At 40.6% G+C, this 19,962-nt stretch overlaps 1 protein-coding gene across 4 annotated transcripts in view; it reads right to left on the bottom strand.

Moving 5' to 3' along the window:
• The window catches only part of PCSK5 (proprotein convertase subtilisin/kexin type 5), a 454,731-nt gene that overhangs the window by 176,252 nt on the left and 258,517 nt on the right, over window positions 1-19,962 (bottom strand). For all 4 annotated transcript variants that reach the window (XM_021064998.2, XM_021065005.2, XM_084988113.1 and 1 more), the window contains exons 11-13: window positions 19,314-19,431; window positions 17,333-17,521; window positions 4,615-4,751 (exon numbers count right to left, since the gene is read on the bottom strand). In XM_021064998.2, coding sequence (XP_020920657.2) covers window positions 4,615-4,751; window positions 17,333-17,521; window positions 19,314-19,431 — 444 coding nt within the window. The remainder of the gene's footprint in view (window positions 1-4,614; window positions 4,752-17,332; window positions 17,522-19,313; window positions 19,432-19,962) is intronic.

Genomic DNA, 19,962 nt, shown 5'->3' with positions numbered 1-19,962 from the left:
TATTGTAAAAATGGCCATACTACCCAAAGCAAACTACAGATTCAGTACAATCCCTATCAAATTACCCATGACATTTCTCACAGAACTAGAACAAACTATCTGATAATTTATATGGAACCACAGAAGACCCAGAACTGCCAAAACAATTCTGAGGAACAAAAACCAAGCAGGAGGCATAACTCTTCAGGCAATATCACAAAGCCACAGTCATCAAGACAGTGTGGTATTGGTACCAAAACAGACATACAGACCAATGGAACAGAATAGAGAACCCAGAGATAAACCCAGATACCTATGGTCAATGAATCTTTGACAAAGGAGGCAAGAACATAAAATGGGAAAAAGAGGTGGTATCTCATGGTAGTTTTGATTTGCATTTCTCTTATAATCAGCAATGTTGAGCATTTTTTCATGTGTTTGCTGGCCATCTGTATATCTTCTTTGGAGAAATGTCTATTTAGGTCTTTTGCCCATTTTTCCATTGATTGGTTGGCTTTTTTGCTGTTGGGTTGTATAAGTTGTTTATATATTCTAGAGATTAGGCCCTTGTCGATTGCATCAAAACTACCATAAGATACCACCTCACACCAGTCAGAATGGCCATCATTAATAAATCCACAAATAACAAGTGCTGGAGGGGGTGTGGAGAAAAGGGAACCCTCCTGCACTGTTGGTGGGAATGTAAACTGCTACAGCCACTATGGAGAAAAGTTTGGAGATACCTTAGAAATCTATACATAGAAATCCCACTCTTGGGCATATATCCGGACAAAACTCTACTTAAAAGAGACACATGCACCCTCATGTTCATTACAGCACTATTCGCAACAGCCAGGACATGGAAACAACCCAAATGTCCATCGACAGATGTTTGGATTCGGAAGATGTGGTATATATACACAATGGAATACTACTCAGCCATAAAAAAGAATGACATAATGCCATTTGCAGCAACATGGATAGAACTAGAGAATCTCATACTTAGTGAAATGAGCCAGAAAGACAAAGACAAATACCATATGATATCACTTATAACTGGAATCTAATATACAGCACAAATGAACATCTCCTCAGAAAAGAAAATCATGGACTTGAAGAAAAGACTTGTGGCTGCCTGATGGGAGGGAGAGGGAGTGGGAGGGATCGGGAGCTTGGGCTTATCAGACACAACTTAGAATAGATTGTACAAGGAGATCCTGCTGAGTAGCATTGAGAACTTTGTCTAGATACTCATGTTGCAACAGAACAAAGGGTGGGGAAAAAAAAATGTAAATGTAATGTATACATGTAAGGATAACTTGATCCCCTTGCTATACAGTGGGAAAATAAAAAAATAAAATAAAGTGGGAAAAAGACAGTCTTTTCAGCAAGTATCACTGGGAAACCTGGACAGCAGCATTCAAATCAATGAAACTAGAACACACCTTCACACATGCACCAAAATAAACTCAAAATGGTTAAAAGACTTAAATATAAGACAACACACCATTAAACTTCTGGAAGAAAACATAGGCAAAACATTCTCTGACATCAACCTTACAAATATTTTCTCAGGTCAGTCTCCCAAAGCAACAGAAATAAAAGCAAAAATAAACCAATGGGACCTAATCAAACTGACAAGCTTTTGCACAGCAAAGGAAACCAAAAAGAAAACAAAAAGACAACTTACAGAATGGGAGAAAATAGGTTCAAATGATGCAATGGACAAGGGCTTAATCTCTAGAATATATAAGGAACTTATACAACTCAACAGCAAAAAAGCCAACAACCCAATTGAAAAATTGGCAAAAAAACTGAACAGACATTTCTCCAAGGAAGATATACAGATGGCCAACAAGCACATCAAACAATGCTCAACATCCTTGATTATTAGAGAAATGCAAATCAAAACTACCATGAGATACCACCTCATGCCAGGCAGAATGGCCATCATTAATAAGCCCATATATAATAAATGCTGGAGGGGGTGTGGAGAAAAGGGAACCCTCCTGCACTGCTGGTGGGAATGTAAGCTGGTACAACCACTATGGAGAACAGTATGGAGATACCTTAGAAATCTATACATAGAACTACCATATGACCCAGCAATCCCACTCTTGGGTGTATATATCCAGATAAAACTTTCCTTAAAAAAGACACATGCACCCACATCTTCAGTGCAGCACTATTCACAATAGCCAAGACATGGAAACAACCCAAATGTCCATTGACAGATGATTGGATTAGGAAGATGTGGTATATATACACAATGGACTACTACTCAGCCATAAAAAAGCACAAAATAATGCCATTTGCAGCAATATGGATAGAACTAGAGACTTATCCTGCGTGAAGTTAAGTCAGAAAGAGAAAGACAAATACCACATGATATCACTTATATCTGGAATCTAATATATGGCACAAATGAACCTTTCCTCAGAAAAGAAAATCATGGACTTGGAGAATAGACTTGTGGTTGCCAAGGGGGAAGGGGAGGGAGTAGGGTGGATTGGGAGCTTGCTGTTAATATTGCCTTTGGAATGGATTAGCAATGAGATCCTGCTGTGTAGCACTGGGAACTATGTCTAGTCACTTGTGATGGAGTATGATAATGTGAGAAAAAACAATGTATACATGTATGTGTAACTGGGTCACCATGCTGTACAGTAGAAAAAAATTGTATTGGGAAATAACAATTAAAAAAAATAAAAATGATAATAGTCATTACAAGAATAAATAAATAGTACAAGCAGAAGCCAATGATGCTAATCGAAAACTCTAGATGGTCTGTGCTACTGCAGAGAGTTTTTGACACAGATAATCACAGTGAACTCTGGACAGACTCTTAACTCCTTGAGGGCAGAGAGATTTATATTCATGGCCTCTCATCCTTGCACTGCAAACCACAGGTCTACCATTAGTATGCCCCCAGATGGCAGTCTATTCTTGTGAGGGGAAAAAGTCCTAACCACTAGACCACTAGGGAACTCCCATCGACATTCTTTTTTTTAATTACTCAATGAACTTTATTACATTTATACTTGTACAACAATCCATTGACATTCTTTAGAATGGTAATAATAATGACTTTTTAAACTGGTTTAAATTCTCAACAGACAATGCACCCATTATGTCTGTCCCCTAGGCTGCACCCCTGGGGGTACACAACTGCTGCATTTGGACAGTGTTTTTTCCCCTGGGATCTCTTGAGACACATGAGCCATGCTGATGGATTAACTGGGAGCTGCCCTTTGGTCAGGGCAGCACAGTCCAGTCACTTTTTCATTGTTCCCGAGTGCCATGACACAGTGCCAAATTCTACCTAGAACTCCATCACAGGCAACGCAGGCTACTGCCAAAAAAAAAAAAAAAAAAAAAAATTGTTCACTCTCCCACCCCATGCTGTATTTGTATTTTCCCTTATTTTATATTACGAAAAAGTTTCATATGTTAGCAAGAAGAGAGAAATAGGCCATGTTTGGAGCAGAGGCTGAAACTACCTGAAAAGAACCCTGTTAACATCATTCATTTCCATGTTTTAGGTATGAAGAAAGTTTTCTCTTACTTAGCCCTTGGTCTCATGCAGGGCAGAAGCCTGTCGTTTTTTTTCTTTAGTGGTAACCAGTTCAGCTGGCATAGGCCAAGCTCAATGTCTTGACTACACTGAAAATTAAATTTAGAGTAATCTCAGAAAAAAGATAGCCAAGGAAACCAGTCTCCTCTCATGACGATGAAGTTTAGCCCAATGCAGATGGACAAGGTTGGCTTGTTTATTGATAAAGGAAGTAAGAGAAGCTGTTTAGAAATATGGATCATATATCCTGAAATGTCGATCAATGAAATGTTTTATCTTGGGCTGATATCTAAATATTTATTCTTGAGGTTTTTTGTTTGTTGTTTTTTTTTTTGCTTTTTTAGGGCCACACCCATGGCATATGGAGGTTCCTAGGATAGGGGTTGAATGAGAGCTGTAGCCTCCAGCCTACGCCACAGCCACAGCAACGCAGGATCTGAGCTGCATCTACAACCTATACCACAGTTCATGGCAATGCCAGATCCTTAACCCACTGAGCGAGGCCAGGGACTGAACCTGCGTCCTCATGGATACTAGTCAGATTTGTTTCTGCTGAGCCGTGACAGGAACTCTCCTATTCTTGAGTTCTTATCCTTAAATTATTACCTTTTTTTTTTTTTTTTTTTTTTTTTTTTGTCTTTTTGCCTTGTCTAGGGCCGCTCCCTCGGCATATGGAGGTTCCCAGGCTAGGGGTCTAATTGGAGCTGTAGCCACCGGCCTACACCACAGCCACAGCAATGCCAGATCCGAGCTGTGTCTGTGACCTACACCACAGCTCACGGCAATGCTGGATCCTCAACCCACTGAGCAAGGCCAGGGATGGAACCCACAACCTCATGTTTCCCAGTTGGATTCGTTAACCACTGAACCACGACGGGAACTCCAGATTATTACTTTTCTAATGGTAATCTCAACAATTGGAGTTCAGGCAGACAACTCAAAGCACAGGATCACATGATTAAGGATTAAAGTGGTATATAAAGGTGAAACACATCCTTGGTCAGAATATACTCCAGCATTTTTCTGAACAGCAAGTCCAATTCTAGGAAGGGAGGGCTCACCTGGAGTCTTGAAGTTCCTCAGCTGAGAGGGAGTATCGTAAACTTCCAGGATCCAGTCACCGGCAGCTCGCTCCCCCCAGCAATGAATGGTCATGAACTCCCAATTTTTAAATCCTTCCATGGAATGATCAAAAAGCCTGCGAAAGAACCATAAAACATTGTTTCTGTGTGTTATTTAAAATCCAGTGAGGGTCAGGAGTTCCTTTGTGGTACAGTGGGTTAAGGACCGGGGATTGCCTTGGCTGCGATGCAGATTCGATCCCTGGCCTGGGAATTTCCACATGCCGAGGGTGTGGCCAAAAAAAAAAAAAAAAAAAAAAAAAAAAAAAAAAAAAAAAAAAAAGAAAGAAAGAAATCCAGTGAGGGTCAAGACCGGGATCAGTGACCTCTCTGTATCCATCAGCACATTCAGCTGGAGGTTATCTTCAACCTGGACATCACTGATTAGTGGATCCAAACATAGATATCATTGTTCTACCACAGGGAAACAAGTCTGGAAAGAACAACGATGTGGGGATTGGGGAACCTAGGCTAAGTACCCACAAGACTGATAGCACCAAGTGTTGAAGGTGTGAAGCAGCTGAAGCTCTCTCATGCTGCTGGTGGGAATGCAAAACAGTACAGCTGCTCTGAAAAACAGTTTGACAACTCGTACCATATGACGAAGCAATCCCCCTTCTAGATATTTACCCAAGAGAAGTGAAGACATATGTCCACACAGAGAACTCCACATGAATGTTCACAGAGGCTTTATTCAAATATAATCATCAAAACCTGTCAGTAATTCAAATGTCCATCAAATGGCGAATGGTAAATAAATTACAGGGTATTCATACAACAAATACTACCTAGTAATGAAAACAATTGAACTATTACTAACAATAATAATATGAAGGAACTTCAAAGGCATTAAGCTAAGTGAAAAAAAGTAGACACAAAAGATTATGTACTATCTGATTCACTTTATGACATTCTAGAAAACCCAACTGAAACAGAAACAGATCAGTGGTTGCCAGGGGAATGGAGGGAAGAAGCTGGGGCATGGTAGGAATTTGGGGGGTGAGGGATCTGTTTTATAGCTTGAAAATAATATACAGTTATGCAACTACATTTATTTGTCAAAACATATCATTCACATTAAAAAGTGAACTGGCAGAGTTCTTGTTGCGGATCAGTGGTAATGTACCCGACTAGTACCCATGAAGACGTGGGTTCAATCCCTGGCCTTGCTTGGTGGGTTAAAGATCTGGTGTTGCTGTGAGCTATTGTGTAGGTCGAAGACATGACTCAGAACACAGCTTGGATCCCCTGTGGCTGTGGCTTAGGATCCAGCTGCAGCTCTGATTTGACCTCTAGCCTAGGAACTTCCATAAGCCATAGGTGCAGCCCTAAAAAGCAAAAATCAATCAATCAATCGATCAATCTTTAAATAAAAAAGTGAATTGGCATATGCAATTCCACAGCATATGGAATGATTGGCTAATGGGGCCTGTTGTATAGCACAGGAAACTCTACTCAATATTCTGTGATAATCTTTGTGGGAAAGAATCTTGAAGAGTATGGATGTGTGTACATGTATAACTGAATCACCTTATTGTACAGCAGAAATTATTACAACATTGTAAATCAACTATACTTCAATAAAACTTTATAAAATGAAAAAGGTGGAGAAAAGAAAGTGAATTGTATGTAAATTACATCTCAGTAAAAAGACCTTGCCCATTAACCCTACCCAGGTCACAGAGTCCTGTTTGGAACTGCAGCCTAGATTCTGCTATCTAGTCCTTCCAATGATTTTTCTCAGTTCCCAATTCCCTATATGAAACCTCTTTCTGCTTGAAATAGCTAGAATTCTGTTTTCTGTGAAGTAATCCTGAGTGATACAAAATATAAAGGAAAATGAAGAAACAGAATCCTCATCAAGAATAAAAAGATGTTGGGAGTTCCTCAATGGCCTAGCAGTTAAAGATCCAGCATTGTCACTGTCAGATGTCAATAAATGATGTATAAAACCAGCATATGAAGAAACAGGCATATCATTCCTATAGGCATTAATGTAGATGCGACTACCTGAAGAAATATCCAAAAGGTTTCTATTGTCATGGGACCTAGAGAGTAGAAAATGAAAGATGGGACAAGAGAAAAAATAATTTCAACTACTTAAAAAATTATGTGCATCTATTATTTTTGTTGAGGCAAATAGTGAGGGAAAAAGGTCTCCAGTATTGTCTAAAGAGCAACCATGTTCAGTTACTGGGATGTGTCTGTCCCTCAGTGCAGACAAATACAAAGGCCATGGCAAATGGATATTGAGAGCTATTCAGGAAATGCAGTCAACTCTCCTTGCTTTAATTTAATGTTCATGAAGGAAACTGGTGGTTATAATTTGACCTTCTATGTGGATCTTCCCACTGGGAGGGAACCCAACCTTCTAAAACTAAAAATAGTCACTTTAATCTCCTTATAACTTAAGACATTAAGTTCTGATTTTTAAAAAGTGTTTTACCCCTGTGTTTGAGTTCCCTCTAAAATGCCAGCTGGATTCTAAAGCTGAAGGGTTGGGTGGCATAACTGGGGACTGTCATTAGGGTAAATGGCTGACACTTGTCAGGTTTCCCTGGAGAAAAGCAATAAACAGGAAAATCACCTGCTATGTGTTCCTGAGCCCTTGAAAGACAAAAAATAAATAAAAATTACTTTAGCAGCATTCTCCAAGTCTCCCATGGTCAGTAAATTGGGGAAAAGCTGAGTTCAAGTTGAACAGATTTCTTTACTGGAGAACATCTCCAATCATTGGAATATTCATAATCTTCATAATGGGGTAAATAGGAAGCAATGATTTGCAAACTGTATATAAACAGGAAGGCCTTTTTCTTTTTTTAAGACTATCTGGGAAGTTTCCTCGTGGCACAGTGAATGAAGGATCCAGCATTGTTGCAGCTGTGGTGCAGGCTGGACCCTGGCCTGGGAACTTCTACATGCCATGGGCATGGCCAAAAAAAAGGGGGAAAGAAAAGAGAATGTCTCTATACTATCTGTAAAAGGGTACCTCCCAACAGAAGGGTGTGGCATTTCAACAAGGACCACGTTGGATCTGATGGCTTTCCCTCATGGTAACAGAATTGAAGACGGTGGCTCCTTATGTGAATGTCTTCCCACCAGAAATGACCTTCAACAGATTATGGATAGCATATACATGCCCTGCTCCTATAATCCACGCCCTACCACATGAGGGTTTGTCACAAGTTTATGGCTTAAAACTGGACATGTCTGGGAATAAATTCTAGGTCCTTATACAAGTGACGGACATACTGAGTCCTTCAGCGTAACATTCGGATAGTATGCATGTTGGGTCAAAAGGAGACACAGAGGCGGAGAAGGAGGTCACTTGTCAAACGGCCCTTGCTGCCAAAAAGGGAACATGTTGATACAGAAATAGATGGAGGCAGAAAAATCTGTCTAGAACCACTTCTTAGCCCACAGTTCTAATTCAGGTTCTAATTCATGGAAGCTATTGAACCATTTGAGGCCACTGAAGCAACAACTTGTCATGTAATACCTTTCTAAGAGTGCTGGACTTAAAAGCAATTCCCAAACAGTTTAGACAGAACATTTGGCTCAATGCCTCATGTCCAAAAACTACAAAGGAGACTTGAGGCTGCCATCACATGAGGGGCAGTCTTGTTTCCACAACCTCAGCCAACTTTTAATTACTCTTGGGTCAGTTACTTGACTGCTGGATTAGCAGACCCTATGTTTCTTCCCTTACACCCTTTCCTGTCCACCTTTGAAAATCATTCCATTGCTACCAAGCATTTCTACATCACACTTGGAACAGAAATTAAATATAAACTGGGTGCGCAGAGGAACCATCTATAATCAGCATTCAAGTAACATAAATGGGTTTTGTCTATCTGGTTAAGTAGTTCCCACACCAATCCCTTCACTTTATGAAGAGCTGGAATGCTCATTAATTTCATGTGGACATAAAAGTTGAGGAGGGGAATTAAAATGCAGCCAAACACAATCACTGAATTTTACTAAAAGACTCGATGGGAAAAGAAATAGATGTTGATTGTTGTTATTTCAACTAGGTAGGCATTGACTTTTCTAATCTCACCCGTTTAATTCTGATTGAGTGCTTAAAACTATTCCCTATTTTTAGCACTGTACTAAAACCCTGTGTCACCTGCATATGACAAAAGGTAGAGAGTAGATGAGATCTGTATTGCAAAAATTACTTGTGCTCAAGACGATCAAGTAATAAACCACTGGATACCATTAAAGTGATTCTGATTGTGCAGTCTTTATCAACTAAAAGTCCGTTGACAAGTCTGAACCTTTGTGCTGTGCCAACAGTGAAATAAACAGACACATGCCAACATTATTAGTGTGGATCAAATGTCAGTAAAGCGTGGCCAATGTACTGAATGTTAGAGGAGATGCTCATACCCACAACTCCTACGGCAGTGAAGCCCAGTTCTGTCAAGTTGACTTCATAATCCTGTGCTCAATGAAATGTATGCATGCAGTGGCACAAATTATGCATCCAGTTATTAAAATAGTGCCCCACAGCCCTATCCCCGTGAGTGGTTTTCAAATAAATTGCTTTGGATGAATCCTGGTAGAAAGGACTGCCACTAAGTGTAGTACATCCTTTTAAGGAATTAACTCAGGAAATAGCTCATATAATTAAACTTTTTTCCCCCTTCCATTTGAAGAGTCTAGCCAGGGTGTCAAAGGTACAGCATTCTTCAAGGATGCTATAGCAACTAAATAACAAGACATTTTATAAGCATTGATAGCGATGTGCTATCATATAATTATTTCTAAAATTGAAATGGATCTTAATTTCAGAATCATTCTCTCTACCCAAACAGTATTTGTGTTCACTAAAGAATTAGATATCAATATTTTAGGAAGTTTTCTTTTATTCTCTTTTATGATTTATATTTTTTTTTCGTGTTTCATCACAGTTTAACATAAAGTTTATAGAATGCTTGAAGTATTCATTCAGCTTCGTTTAAATTGAGCTTTTGAGTTCCTTTAGATGTTTGGCTTCTGTAAGTTTATTTTAAAAATTATTTAAATTTGCTTCTGAAATAGGATATTTAAAACATACTATTAAGTTTTTTTCTCTCTCCTAATTTAAATTGTTTCTTTAAGAAAACTATAATTCCAAATAACACTATGTTCACTGCAGCACTATTCACAATAGCCGAGACATGGAAACAACCTAAATGCCCATCAACAGATGAATGAATTAAGATATGGTACATATACACAATGGAATACTGCTCAGACATAAAAAGAAGAAAATAATTCTATTTGCAACATAGATGCAACTAGAGATTCCCATACTAAGGGAAATTAGAAAGAGAAATACTATTTGATATCACTTATATGTGAAATCTACTATATGGCACAAATGAACCTATCTACAGAAAAGAAACAGACTCAGACATGGAAAACAGACTTGTGGTTGCCAAGGTGTGGGGGAGGGTGCGGGATGGACTGGGAGTTTGGGGTTAATAGATACAAATATTTAGAATGGATAGATAATAAGTTTCTGCTGTATAATACAGGGAAGTATATGCAATCTCCTGGGATAGACCATGATGGAAACACATATAAATATATCTATATATATATGTATATATATATCTATCTCTGAGTCACCTTGCTATACACCAGAAATTGGTACAACATTGTAAATCAGCTATAGTAAAAAATAAACTAAAAAAAAAAAGAAAGGTCGAAAGAAGTGTACTGGTTCTAGAGGTTTGGAATTTCTGCAAGATGAGTTTTTAAGAAACAGTCAACATGCACATTATTACTAAGTTACTCACCAACCCCCAAATGCATTCCTTCTTGTGCGTACGTGATGTTAAGTACCTAATCATCTTGAAGATTTATTCTTTAATAGTAGATGGCTTTTGTCTAAATATCTGTTTTACATTATAAACTCCTTTGTAAATGACTTCCACAGCATCCAGCAGCATACTGCTCACAAGTCTTTTGATGACATGAAAACAAGAATGTATTTGAAGAAGCTGGGTGATCTTATAAAAGTGTGGTCTGTGGACAGGCAGCTTCAGCATCATCTGGGAGTTTATTAGCAATGCAAACTCCTGGACCCAGACCTACCAAATCAGCCTTTCTGGAAGAGAGGCCCAGCCATCTGTGTTTGATAGAGTCATTCACCAGGTGCTTTGAAAAGCTCTGTGTAAATAAGGGTGAGTACTTAGAAGTGCTTACTGTGCTAAACACTGTGCTCAGGACTTGCCGTATGTTATCTCATTTACTACTTGTAACAACTCAGGGAGGCAGATACCACTGTTTTCCAGATGAAAAAATTAGATTTCCAAGGTTGAAAGTAAAAGTGAGTGACATTGAGACAATCCCAGCTATAACTCCAAAGGCTGCACCTTCTTTTGAATAAAAGAAGAGGCCTCTTCTTAGGGTGAGACCTTACAGGGATGTAAAACTTTCACTGCAAAAGTCTAATTTTTACTGCAAGCCATACATGCATTTATATAGCGTGTCCCTTTATAAATGTCAATAGTTTGTCACTGAACACTTGGGCAGGGACAAAAATATTCAAATATAAACACCATATTTCAACACAGTTAATTATAGAACCCTATAGGTTTTGCAGATGAGAAAGTGTACCTCTTTATATTTAAGAGCATAATTAGAAGCAGAGATAGATATTCATCTGTAATCAAATTTAGAAAAAGAGGCAAAATTTCAGCTTTCAGTCAAAGGCCCAAATTTGGAACAGAGAGCCAGTATGGCATTGTACTGGGGGAAGGGGAGATTTAGGGAAAAGAAAAAAAAAAAAAGGCAGCTTTTCATAATTCTAACAAACACAGTTGAAGGGTCTACTGGGACAAGCTTTTGTTAGAAAATTTGTACATAGGCAGAATTTGAACATGTCTTCAAAAGGCTTACATATAAACTTGCTCCTGTGTCTATTTCAAAGGGATCCAAGGAGTTCTCGCTGTAGCACAGTGGTTTAAGAATCCACCTTCAGTGGCTGGGGTTGCTGTGGAGGTACAGGTAAGATTCCAGGTCTGGCTGTGGCTCAGATTCCATCCCTGCCCTGGGAACTTCCATATGCCATGGGTGCTGCCTTAAAAAAGAAAAGGGACCACCTAGACTGCTGGCACTCATACTAGATCCTCAGGCTCCCAGAGGTAAACCATTCTGAGGGTTTTTTTTTTTTTTTTTTTGGTTAGGTAGGGTGGACAGGCCGAGAAGAGGAGAGGAAGGGTGGGAAGGCAGTGAAAACAAAGGAAAGAGAAGGAACTAATAGTTTATCCATTCCAGGACATCTACAATTCCTCGGGGGCCCCTACCTACTGAATTATCAACCTGGCCTGCTGTGGGTGCTTGCCTGCTGGGCTAATGGGGCACACAGCTCCGGCAGGACTAGTTGTGAATGCTGCTGAGTGCCTGCCTTCCAGGGCTCAGCACCTGCAGATGCTTGGGTAAACCCTTCTTCCTGGAACAGCTGCTCTCCACAGGAGTTCCAGCAAGTGCCCTTCAGCAGAACAGGGAGGCACTGAGGGGCTCCAGACGGCCCACACAGAGTGCTCAGCGACTTGGCGGAAAACGCATTCCCTAAGAATTGCCGAGATGAGGGGGAAGCAAAAGTGAAGACAGTCCTTACTGAAATGTCCAGGAAAACAAAGACTTCTGCAAAGCGGACCCTGGCCTCTTTATTTCCTTTGGGAATTTACTCTTGGGGTTAGCATGTTCCAGTCTCAAGACAAGGATATAAATTTAGTCAATACTGAAATGGAGATAATACAGGAAGGGGGTTGCCTTCCTGTCAGCTTTCTTTCCTGGTTTATCCTCCTTGTCCAGGAGTCTAGCTTTTGCATCATAAAGGGGAGATGACACTGAGAGAACACGGATTTTGAGTATGGGCTGGATCCCAGCATCCTTCTTTCTCACAATGGCCAATACATTGTCCACTATGAGGAGTCACCCCTCATAAAGGAATAGGAGAGGTCAAAAAGGGACAACTCTTTGTCACCAGAATTCTGCCTCTTCATCTCAAATGACCCCCACAAGAGAACCTTTGTTTTAAACATTTCAGAATTTGCCTTTTCACTGCACAGTGTTCTTTGCTTATGCAGTCCTTCTTAGATTTTTTTTTTTTTTGTCTTTTGTCTAAAAAAGGGCTGCACCTGTGGCATGTGGAGGTTCCCAGGCTAGGGGTCTAATCGGAGCTCTAGCTGCTGGCCTACGCCACAGCCACAGCAATGCCAGATCCTTAACCCATTGAGTGAGGCCAGGGATCAAACCCTCAATCTCTTGGTTCCTAGTTGGATTGTTTCCACTGCGTCACGACAGGAACTCCCCTTCTTAGAAATCTTGATTTCTTTGAAAGATGGTGTCCCAGAGGGGAACAATTTATTGCCCTCATTAATAATCTCTGAAAAAAAGTTCCCTCTAAACCCTGAGCTAATCACCTTTTCCTTGAGGAAAGCTATTACCATCCTGCAGGCCCATGTGAGGCCCTCCAGGTGCAAAGCAGGCCTTTTCTTCACCCCCAGGCCTTCCCTGTCTGTGCTTCTTGCCCTCAGCTCCCAAGCCTGGGAATGCGCTTTGAAACAGGGCCAAGGGGAGAAGACACTAGGATTCCTCGCCCATGAGGTCAGAGGCTGGGAGGTTTTGAGTAGAGATTTCCTCTCATAAAATTAAAACTTTGGAATATGCCAGAAGGAAGAAAATGCTAAAAGAAACCATAGCTGCCTGGCAGGAAGGGTGCTACTAGCATCAAGTACAAGGACAGGGGAACCAGGCCCTGGAAGGTGGCCAGACATGGTTTTGGGATCGGGTGCAGCTGTTTTACATTTAAAGGTTCAGATGCTCAGAGCAGTGGTTTTGGGGGAGCCAAGGACAAGTGAATCCCTAATACCTTTTACATCTCTTGGTGCCTTCAGTCCCTGCCCTCCACTCTAACCGGTCTACCTTTTTGGTGGGGACTAGCTATTTCAGTGAAGAGATGGCAAAAAGACAAAAGAGCAGCACTTGAAATGCTCCAGACCAAGAAGGCACACTCTGGGTGCAAACCTCATTCCCAGGGGGGCCACAACAGAGGAGACTGAGCTAAGCCTCAAAGGCCAGTCACCAAATGTCTGAAATGCCTCTTCTCTGACACAGGTTGTGGGGCACTTTTGGGTTCAGCACTTCACAAAGAGCAAAGTGGCTATCTGCTGGTGAAAAATGCATGTGAGATTGAGGCAGTGACACTGTAATCCATCGAGTGCCTGTGATGGAACCCACAGGCCCTCTGCTCACAAGATTCCTCATGGAAGTCCTTTCCAGGGAAGCCAGCAAGAAATAACGAAATATGTAGGAAGAGCCTAGAAAGGCTGAAGGGACTGAGTTTAACAAGCAAACAGCAACTGTGGAAGGAATGTTTTCCTACAACAGAGGGGGCTCCAGGGAGAAGAGTGGCATATGTGTGACGCCAAACTTTGTATGTCCCAGTGTACAACAACTATCACCTGGATACTTCAAGTTCCCTGCAGATGACCAGCAGTAAAGAAAAGAAGAAAAAAGAAGAGTGACAAAAAGGTCTTCCCTGGCTTCAGTATCCACAGCTGGTGTCATCTCCGTGAACCATGGGATTGTATATCTGAAGGCCTTGCTTGATGTTGAAAAGCCTCAGGCAAGGAGTGACAATGACCTGGCGACAGCTGAGACCCCTATCTGCAGATGGAGGAGGATGTGCCCAGTGACCTGATGCCAAAGCATCCTTCTGTTCCTCACACCTGTGTACACTAACCCTGGCAAAGCTGGGATTCATGAAGTACTAAGCCCAGGTTTCCCTATGCCCTAAAGGAAGACTTTAGATTTTAAGAAAGAACACAAGAAATCTTCCAAGCACAGAAATAAAATGCATGAAAGATTTTGGAATCTGTACTCCTAGTCACTATCACCTAGCAACGCTCTTGCTCTTTTTCTCACTGTCCTAGAGCAGATGAAGTTTGGGGATTTTGAAAAGCAACTGGCAATTGCTCAGTTTCACTTTCAGCTCTGAAGCCATGCGCTGGCCTTGGCTTCTCAACTCGTCTGGCCTGTTGACAATATCTTAACAGAGATCATTACTGCTGTGGTCACCTGGCATGTGGACAGGTGGCTATGTTGAGATAAAAGGTTGGCTTTCACGTGGATGGTATATGCCATTGACAGTAAGGTTTTAGCTCCCATTAAATGTTCCTCCTGGAGAAAAACCTCAGATTAAAGAAATTTTTAGGTCTCTAGCTGTGGCTTGTATTTTAGAACCATAATGGGAATGGAGTGAATGAGACAACCTGACATTTCCCCATCTGGTCCCACTTGTTGATAAGTACCCCCTACCTATGCTCCGAACCACTCAAAAACCTAATGGAGCAAAGAAAACTTGTACTAGAACATTCTGGCCTTTCAGCAGGGTCCTGGCAATACAATTACTTGCTGGATAAATGTTTGAAGGGAGTGGGAAGAAGGCAAGAGGCTACTACGAGAGACTGAGTACCCTCTTGGCCAATAAAGACTAAAAGGCCAACCTTTAAAACAGGGGTTAGCAAACTACAGTCAGTCTGTAAGCTAAATCCTGCCCTTCGGCCTGCTTCTCTATATAAAGATTTATTGGAGGACAGCCATGCATGGTCATTTATATTGCTTACAGTGGCTTTTGCACTCTAAGGGCAGAGTAGAGTAGATGCAACAAAAACAAGGCCTGCAAAGATCAAAGCATTTACTAACTGGCTCTCTGTAGGAAAAAAAAAAAATTAAAACAAAGAGAATTTGTTCTTATTGTGGCGCAGCAGAAAGGAATCTCACTAGAATCCATGACAGGGCAGGTTTGATCCCTGGCCTCACTCAGTGAGTTGGGGTTCCACTGTTGCTGTGAACTGTGTTGTAGGTGGCAGACTTGGCTTGGTTTTTGAATTGCTGTGGCTGTGGCATAGGCCAACAACTGTAGCTCTGATTCAACCCCTAGCCTGGGAGTTGCCATATGCCACAGGTGCAGCCCTAAAGAGCAAAAATAAATAAATAAATAAAAATAAAACAAATAGAATTAACTTTAGAAAGTACTCAGGCAAGAGCATTCATTTAATCTCTAACAAATGCCAGGCCAGCTGACGCTTAATGGCAGAGGAGAGCATCTCAGAGGCCTAAGGAGTTAGTGATCTGCATTTATTTTTTTAGGGATAAAGAACAACAAGTGGCCTTCAATTTTTCTGCAGCGTCCTTTTAATATTACCCAACTCGTAAATGTCATACTATTCCATGCCTACAGATTCTGGGCAGCTTCACACTATCTGCTTATGTGTTGGCAGTGAGAGCTATGACCGTCCTGTCATGACATCTACGTGGTGCTCCCCTCACACCCACTGCTGCCTCCTTGGTTCTTAGGGCCTAGTTAGTAATTAAAGAATAGCTGTATTTTTTCAAATTAGTGTTTTGGGTTTTTGTTGTTGTTCTTTTCAGATATATACCTAGGAGTGGAATTGCTGGGTTATATGGTAATTCTGTCTTTTAGTTTTTTGAAACTCCCATGCTGTTTTCTATGGTGGCTTCACCAAATGACATTCTCCCTTTCTCCACACCCTGGCTAACATTTGTCATTTGTGTTCATTTTGATGACAGCAGTTCTGACATGTGTGAGGTGATATCTTATTGTCATTCTGACTTGCATTTCCAATGATTAGCAGTGTTGAGCATCTTTTCATGTGCCTGTTGACCATCTGCATTTCCTCTTTGGAAAAATGTCTATTCATTTCTTCTGCCCATTTTTTAATTAGATTGTTATTCAAAAACATACATGTACCCCAGTGTTCATAGCAGCATTATTTACAATTGGCAAAATATAGAAGCAGTAAGTATCCATCAATAGATGAATGGATAAAGAAGCTGTTGTATATATGTATAATAGAATACTACTCAGTCATAAAGAAGAATGAAATTTTGCCATTTTGGCAACATGGTAGACTTGGAGAGCATTAGGCTAAGTGAAATAAGAGAAAAACAAATACTGTATGATATCGCTTATGTGTGGAATCTAAAAACTAGTGAATAAAACAAAAAAGAAGCAGATTCACAGATATAGAGAATAAACTAGTGGTTATGAGTGGGAAGACAGGGAAGAGCAATTTATGGATGAGGGAGTGGGAGGTACAAATTACTAGTTGGAAGATAGGCTCAAGGATGTATTCACAACATGAGGAATAGAGTAAATATTTTGTAATAACTATAAATTGAAAGTAACCTTTAAAAATTGCATAGAAATCCTGATTCTACAATACACGTATATGCACAGTCCCCAACTTCTTTAAAAAATAAAAGGAGTTTGTGTCATGGCTCAGTGGTTAATGAACCCGACTAGCAACCATGAGGACGTGGGTTCGATTCCTGGCCTGGTTATGTGGATTAAGGATCTGGCATTGCCGTGAACCATGGTGTAGTTTGCAGTCACAGCTCCGATCCTGTGTTGCTGTGGCTGTGGTGCAGGCCGGTGGCTGAAGCTCCGATTCGATCCCTAGCCTGGGAACCTTCATATGCCGCCTGAGCGGCCCTAAAAAGACAAAGCTTGAAAATAAATAAATTATTAAATAAATACATAATAAAGATCAGGTGACTTTTTCAACCTTAAAGATTATCTCAGTGTTGGTGTAACCCCTTACACCCTGGTTGTCAAGAACCATCACTGTACCTGTTGGCTAAAAGCTGGGACCTGGTTCCTGAGGGCGAGGTCAGGTAGATGGCCAGGTCTCCCCTCCGGGGGTGGGTGATGGTTATGCGCACAACTACATGTTCCAGGTAGTTGACGTGGTGGTTGGGGTTATCAGAGCACCCCGAAGCTTTGTAGATGGAGCGCACTGCACTGTTGGGGCGAATGGTCCTGCAACACAGAGAGGGGAATTTGAGCAAAGTACACAGCAGAGTTTAGTGAGTGAACGCTTAGGCCTGGAAGGATTGTGATGTAATGAAAGCAGCTGATCACTGGATATTAAAGAACACAGCACTGCCGTCCAAATGATTAGGCCATTTAAAGGAGCCATGCTGGTTAGACAGTGGGAAAGGTACAAGGGAGAGGAAAGGGGGAATTAAGGTTCTTTTACCTGTGTGTAGGTAGTGGCTATCAATCTTGTTAAGGCAGACTGCTGGCCCCAGAGTATCTGACTGAGTAAGGCTGGGGTGGATCACAAGGATGTGCATTTCTAGTAAGTTCCCATGTCTATGGAATCCACTTTGTGAACCACCGTATAGGGTACTGGAGTACAGTGGAGGCTTGGCGGTTACCATGATCCTCATTCAAATCATTTGTGTACCATTTCCTTGCTCTTAATCCCAGAGCAGACGCATCCTTTTGTCTACAGGTTCTTGTTCTTCTTTGCTAACTTCTTCCTGTACCACTGTCCCCCTGGAACCCTGGGGTCCAGCCACACTAGCCCTGGTTCCAGTTCTGGGATAATTCACGTTTCCCACCTGAGGGACGTTGCATACACTACCCTGCTCCTGGCTCTTCTTTGTTGCTATTCCTGTGGGTGACTCTTCTTCTTTCATGGTCAAAGCTTAAATTTCACTCTCTGAGACCATCATTGAACCATAAGAGAAACATGGTTGCTCACCTTTCATTTTCTATCCTCTTTATTTTCAGCATTCATTTATGATAATTTAAAATTACCTCCTTATTGTATTAATTTGGATTGACTCTCTCATTAGACTCTAAGCTCCACAAGGTCAGGCAGCATTTATTATTCCCATTTTCATCCTTAATATCTACTCCAGTGCTTGATATCCATTAAATGTAAGAAAAATAGTTGTCAAATTGGTAAATGAACTTGTGAATGAATAAACAACTATTCAATTTCATCCCATTTCCCCTTTTGTCAAAAGGGGATAATACCCAAGTTGTTATAAAATTTTCAGAAGAAAATGCACATTAGGTTTCTAGCATATGGCTAGACCTCCTAGTAAGAGCTCAGTAAATATTGGTCAACTGTTTACTCCTACTTTTTTTCCTCTCTTATTCTTTGCTATAAAATGGGTAGAATGGGAAAAAATTTAGTCCATTTATTTCTGCTTCCTAACAATTTCCTCAAGAATTGCAGTGGCTCTAGTTTGACTATAAGGTTCCTATGTATTTTTCTGTGCTTTCTAAAAAGAAAGCCAAGAGTAAAATAATAAAATCACCAAAATGAATCCTAGTCTTTGGATTCACTTGGTAAATCCTGTTAGCACAGCCTCCAAGTTTTGCCTCTGAAACAGGTGAACAGCCCTGGAATCTGGGTAAACTGTAATCTCAACTTACCACGCATTCAGCACCACTCTTTGGAGAACTACATGGTATGTGGTTAAGTTTCCAAAACATAAGGTTTCATTTGGGAGTACAGAAACTTCTGGAGAATATTGTACCATCAAACAGAAATACTGAGGGAAAACTTAAAGAATGCTCACCTCTAACTCCTACTGTTTCTTTGTAAGACATTCTTATATTGATTATACTAGTGGTATACTAGTGTGGATTTAACCATTTAGAGTCTTAGGCATTCTATTAGAATTTTATAATTATACTAGGAAAAAAAACTACATGACATTTTAAGCCTCTGAGTGCTGCAAAGGGCTGTCTCAAGAGCTGGTCTGCTCTCGCTTAGGGCATTGTCCTGCTATCTGCTGGCAGCAAACATTACTTGATTTGTCGATCTGTGCTCTCCACACACACGTGCTGCTGGGGAACAGTGGTCCACTTCTCCGCCTCCATCACCATGGCTTCTGCATCCATCAGTCCAAATCCATAGAGATGACTCACTATGGAAGGCAAGAGGTTGGTCAGCTTCAACGTGGTTAGCAGCAACCTATGCTATATATGTTGAGTAATAATTTCACTCAGTAGAGAACCCAGAAACATCCCTGTGGAAGCCAAGCTTGCTTTCCAGCAATGATTAAATAAGCAGATAAAACAAATAAACAATCAAAAGAAGAAAATAAGATGAATGCATATCATTCATTGATTGTATATTATAACCAGTAACATGTTATCATTTATGATAGGCATGGCACAAATCCGTATTTTTACATTTAATTCTCCCAACAATCTTAAGATGTTAGTGCTACTATCATGATTCGTGGATGAGAAAACTAAAGAAAGAGAGCATCTTGGCTAAGATTGACTAGCAATTCAATGGCTGAGCCAAATTCTAACCCACATAAATTTTCTCCCAGGCCTTGTTGTTAGCCACATTTATTCAACTGCTAACATTATAATTTTTGTAAGATAATTAGTAGGTTTAAAGAGAAGTGACAGCTTCTCCTAGTACACGAAGAACTAACATGCAAGAA

Source organism: Sus scrofa, chromosome 1 (assembly GCF_054392235.1).
Source record: "Sus scrofa isolate SSC_HxYL_T2T_F1_AM1 chromosome 1, Sscrofa_HxYL_maternal_Yorkshire_Landrace_v2.0, whole genome shotgun sequence".
NCBI classification, from domain to species: domain Eukaryota; kingdom Metazoa; phylum Chordata; class Mammalia; order Artiodactyla; family Suidae; genus Sus; species Sus scrofa.
The sequence above is the reverse complement of the archived record's forward strand: the minus strand, read 5'-3'. Positions and strand labels throughout refer to the sequence as shown.